Source organism: Crotalus tigris, unplaced genomic scaffold (assembly GCF_016545835.1).
Source record: "Crotalus tigris isolate CLP2741 ecotype Arizona unplaced genomic scaffold, ASM1654583v1 scf7180000017791.1120302, whole genome shotgun sequence".
NCBI classification, from domain to species: domain Eukaryota; kingdom Metazoa; phylum Chordata; class Lepidosauria; order Squamata; family Viperidae; genus Crotalus; species Crotalus tigris.
The window spans coordinates 115,989-121,117 of NW_024096638.1; the positions used below are offsets into that span (position 1 = coordinate 115,989).

Below are 5,129 nucleotides of genomic sequence, written 5' to 3' on the forward strand. Positions count from 1 at the left end.
AGGATCAAAGTGCACAGATCCACCTACACAAACTGCAGAATCCAGGTCCAAAGTCCACAGATGGAAGCCATGCCAAGGTGTGAGTCCAGAACCCAATGAAGAACTACAGGGTCCAAATATGCGCTCAAATGAAGCAGAGGCCAAGAAAACAGAAGCCACCGAGTTGGGATACCCCCACGAGAGGGATAATGGGCAGTTGCTTCCAACATCACGTTGCTCTTCCTCCTCCTCTCCACAAATCCCACACCCTTCTAGCACTGAGGAGAGTACGGACCTGGGTCCTGAAACATCTGCAAGAAAAGGACCAGGCTCAGAGGGCACAAGGGACCCCACAGTTCTCCTCCTCTCCTCCTCCTCCTCTCCCCAAACTGCACACAATTCTAGAACAGATGAAGTTATCTAGTAATAAAATGCGCTCAAGAAAACCACCAAGCTCAGAGAGCACCAAGGACCCCACAATCCTCCCCTCCCTTCCTCTCCTTCTTCTCCTCCTCCCCCTCCCCCTGCAACTCAACTGCCTTCTACCACTGATGAGGTTAGCCAGTTGTGTAATGAAAGGTGCAAGAAAACCACCAAGCTCAGAGAGCACCAAGGACCCCACAATCCTCCTCCTCCTTCTCCTTCCCCTCCCCTCCTCCAACTCAACTTCCTTCTACCACTGGGGAGGTTAGCTAGTTGTGTAATGAAAGGTGTGCAAGAGCACCAAGGACACCACAGTCTTCCTCCTCCCCCTCCCCCTCAAACCCCCCTTTCTTCTAGCGCTGATGAGGTTAATTAGTTGTGTAATGAAAGGTGTGCAAGAAAAGCACCAAGCTGGGGGACCCGCAAGGACTGTATGGTTCAACCATGGGCTACCAATACTCTCTTTCCCCTTTGCCCCATTTACTCCACGGGGCCTCCTGGCCTCCGTTCCCCACATTGGGACCTCGACTGAGCAGCCCTGTCAGAGGAACTGCAACCTTGCAAAATCCAAGCAACTGTTATTTGACTGATGACTTTAATTGTTTGGTGTGGATGAGGCTTATTGCTGTGCCAGAACTTCTGAATTCTTCAACCTTGCCTAATCCAAACCCATCTCCCAGGGCAGTTGAAGTTCTGCCTTGTGAAATTTAAGGAGTTTTCATTGGGTCTTCTGACTGGCATCAGAGGACGCTGATCAGCCCAGGGTGCCCCTCCCCCACTGCCTTGAAAGCCACCTTGGGGAACAATGCTCTTCCCCTGACATGGGGCAGGGACACAGGTCAAAGTAGGGAGGCGAAACCCCTAAAGGGGCCAAAGAAGACACCTGAGACCAAGAGATCAGTTGGAGCCAATGCTTTATTGCAGAGAAGAAGGAATGAACCCAGGGTGGGTTTTGGGGGGAGGGTCTCTAGGGTGGTCCAGGACAGAAGAAGGCTCTGATTCAAGATGGAACACTAGATCCAATTGGGGTAGATCCAATTGGGGTAGATCCAATTGGGGTGGGTGTCCTTGTGGGTGAAGCTGTAAAAACAAATATTCAGACATGAGGTTTCTGCGCATGATTCCCTCCAGGGCTTCATCCTGCTGAATCTTTCAGCCACGGAGATCCAGATCTGAAATCAGGCGGAATGGCCTGTTTGGGGGAGAAAGGAAGCAAAGGGGCAGCCTCCGCATTGCAGTTATGGGGCTCCATTACTGGGGCTTTCAAGCAAAGGTGGGACGGGATCTCTCCAATATGCTCTGAGGATTTCTTCACTGGAAAGAGGATGGACTAGAAGACCTCCAGAGTTATCCCCATCCTCTCTTTCCAAGAAACCTCAACGCCACCACTTGAGCATGTTCACATGTTCCTAACTCTGACTGGGAGCAATTTCATGTTTTCCTTTTTTCTTTCTTTCTTTTTTTTCCTGTTCCAGAAGCAGTAAATGCTCCAACACAGGAAGTTTTTAAGAAGAGACTGGACAGCCATTTGTCCGAAATGGTGTAGGGTTTCCTGCCCGAGCAGGGAGTTGGACTAGATGACCTCCAAGGTCCCTTCCAACTTTACTACTATTACTAAATAAATGTGGGCTTATCTTTGGTGCCTCTGGTGAAGCTGTGGACCTTCCGGTCACCTGAGCATGGATCAGTTCTGGTCTGCCCAGAGGATGAGCTGGACCAAAGTGGGCAAGGGGTTCTGTCCCAGCCTCTCCTCCTCCTGGAAGTCCTCCTTGCCTGGGACCTTCTGGCGTCCTGATCAGGCTGGCAGGAGGACCATCTTCTCCAACACAGTGTCCAGCAGCAGCTGGAACGGGGGAGGGCATTCTCCCAAAGGAGGTTCAGGAGGAGAAGAGGTCAAGGGACAGGGGGAGGGGGAGGGTCAGTCTCATGGCTCCCCCAGAGTGGGGGTGGGGTCCCTGACAGGAAGAAGGGACCCTCTGCACCACACCAAGCTCTGCTTCCACATCGGGGCACCTTCCTTTTCTTACATCTGCTCCCCCTTTGATGGACAGGAGGAGAGCCTGAGAGACCCCAGAGAAACCTGCAGGTGCCCAGAGCACGTCTGGACCCAGGAGACGCCCCACAGCCATTCCTTTGCACTGAGCAAACTGCACAAGTGACAATGTGCGGGACCTACCAAACGTCTCAAAGACGGCATCCTTGCACTCAGTCATGCCTCCGTAACGGCAACACTTCTGCTGCCCAGGACATTTCCAGTCATTTTCACAATTCTTGCGACAAGGAATCTTGCCTTGCTGGCCCTGTTGTTGAGGGCCCTGGGGACACACCCCAGGCTTTTCTGCAGAATAGAAGATCCCAAGACTGAGAGATTCCTCCAGAATTGGAATCTCAGATCCAGCAAGATCCCATCTCTGGCCTTTCAGGAACTGAAACATCTCCATACATCCAGGTGAGATGCTGCCAGATCCCAGCTGCCCACCTCCTTCCCCACAAAGCAGAGTTGTTTCCTGCTGGGGGTCGACCTCTCAGGATCTGGGGGAGGGTCCCTATAACTGGGCTCCCCTCCCTTTAGCCACAGATCCTGGGGGTGGACATGGAGAACCCCGGTTTCCACCAAAGAGGAAGGTGGAATTCCAGGGAATGGGAGGTAGAGGCTGTCTACGCTGGTCCTGCACACTCCCACAGCCCCCTCCCCAAATAGAGAGGGGGCAAGAGAGCGCCCTCCCCCAAGCTGGGGATGGACAACCAGAGAGTTCTTCTTTCCTTGGACCTCCTAGACGTTGCCTGAAGTTCTTAGGCTAAATGGGGAGGTTGAAGTTCTGAGCTGGCTCCCTCAGCACACGCAACTAGGCTCACTCAGAATTGGGCCCTTGGTGGTTCATGGACCAGGCAGGTGGGAGCCATAACACCAATATCCACATCATCAGGGACACACAGCCCAGCAGAAAATAATTCCCCAATCCAGGAACTATCAAGAAGGAAACCACACTCCCACCAAGACTTGTAGGAGAAGCTGAAGTATCTAAACCCACACTGCAGTGGTGATATTACCTAGCTGGGCCCTGAAATGTCTGCAAGAAAATGACAAAGCTCAGAGAGCATCAAGGACCCCTAAATTGTCATCCTCCTCCTCTTCCTCCTCCTCCTCTCTGCAAACTCACCCCCTTCTAGCACTGATGATGTTCCCTAGTTGGGTCATAAAACAGTCTGCAAAAAACCCACCAAGCTTAGACAGTGCCAGAAATTCCACAATTCAAACTTGAATGACCCAAGATTCTCTTCTACGGAATCAATCCTAGCCTGTTGTGAGAACCAGGATACTACATTAAGCCATCCTAGGCTTAATTTTAGGAGACAGCAGTTCTTTTATGATGAAGAGGTCAGTCTTTAGTTCCTTCCCTACTTACCAACACAGGTGTACTGACATTGATCTTTGGTCTCAAAATTGTTGGCATTCCCAGCGCATCCACTGTAAAAAAACTGTTCACATTGTTGCGAAGCCGAGTTGTAGTAGAAACGAGGAATTCTGCCTCTACACTGACCGGTTTCAGCAGGAAGAGAACAAAACTCTTTAAAATAGGGAGAGGGAGAGGTTATTTGATTAAGTAGCACAAGAATCTTTAAGGCACTACTCCAACCTGGTGCCCTCCCAGCATGCTCGGTTTGCACATGGTCAAGAGCCATCGGGGAAGATTTAATTTGGTTTCCTGCTCCGGGGTTTGGAGAGGATGGCTGAAGGATGGACCCTGAGGCTTAAAGCCCTGATTCTGCTGTTGCATTGAGTAAAGATAGGTCAGCCTTCCCCTGCAATTGCATTTCTCTTTCTGTCTCCTCTTCAGCTGACACCCAACTACCATCTCAAGAACTTTCTCAGAAGAAGCCCCACCAAGCCAGAGGTTCTAGACTGGGGCTCTTGGTTTTCCCTCCCTGGGGGAGAACTCTGCCCTCGGATCACATCAGCCCCTCCCAGCAAAGGGTTTCAAGATCATTCTGAAAGATCTCACTTGGAGGATCCTGGCCGGAGACGGGGGTCAGCTCTGCCCAGAGGGCGAGGACTCCCAGAAGCAGCAGAAGACCTCCAGAAGACATGATGAAGCCGTCTGTCCTAACCTCAGACTGCTCGCTCTATTTATTCTCCCCACTGGCAATTTCACACCTACAGATCCAGGAATCAGGATGACCTAATGCAGTGAGAATCCTAGTTCCTTTGTCTTTCCACAAGATGGTTGGACAAAAGAAGGGGAATCCCAAAAGTTGGATTGGCTGGCTACTTTGAGAGAAAGTTAGGTAAGATGTTATTACATCTTCCTGAAAGTGATTGTTTCGACATTCCCTTTCTATACATATACATATACAAATTCCAATATCTCAGGGGCTGCCCCAAAGAAGAGGGAGTCAAGCTGTTCTCCAAAGCACCTGAAGGCAGGACAAGAAGCAACAGATGGAAACTAATAAAGGAGAGAAGCAACCTGGAACTAAGGAGACACTTCCTGACAGTGAGGGCAATTAACCAGTGGAACAACCTGCCTCCAGAAGCGATGAATGCTCCAACACTGGAAGTTTTTAAGAAGACACTGGACAGCCATTGGTCCAAAATGGTGTAGGGTTTCCTGCCTGAGCAGGGGTTGGACTAGATGACCTCCAAGCTCCCTTCCAACTTTTTTATTATTATTATTATTATTATTATTATCGATCATCTCACAGTCAGCCAGATGTTCAGACTGGAT

General features: G+C 50.5%; 1 protein-coding gene across 1 annotated transcript; it reads right to left on the reverse strand.

Annotated features, from left to right (window-relative positions):
- Nucleotides 1-1,299: 1,299 nt before the first annotated feature.
- On the reverse strand, nt 1,300-4,559 carry LOC120307531 (fused toxin protein). Its single transcript, XM_039342386.1, has 4 exons — nt 4,407-4,559; nt 3,810-3,971; nt 2,579-2,740; nt 1,300-1,482 (listed from the first exon to the last, which is right to left on the reverse strand). Exons 1-4 carry the CDS (start codon nt 4,489-4,491, stop codon nt 1,403-1,405), a joined length of 489 nt encoding a protein of 162 aa, XP_039198320.1. The 5' UTR covers nt 4,492-4,559; the 3' UTR covers nt 1,300-1,402.
- Nucleotides 4,560-5,129: the final 570 nt, after the last annotated feature.

Bases quoted from the DNA above. Each gene is read 5' to 3' on its own strand.
- LOC120307531 (XM_039342386.1), bottom strand. From the start codon at position 4,491: ATGTCTTCTGGAGGTCTTCTGCTGCTTCTGGGAGTCCTCGCCCTCTGG. The intron at 3,972-4,406 runs GTGAGATCTTTC...CCTATTTTAAAG, and splicing joins CTCCGGCCAGGATCCTCCAA to AGTTTTGTTCTCTTCCTGCT. The intron at 1,483-2,578 runs GTAGGTCCCGCA...TTGTTTTTACAG, and splicing joins TGCCGTCTTTGAGACGTTTG to CTTCACCCACAAGGACACCC.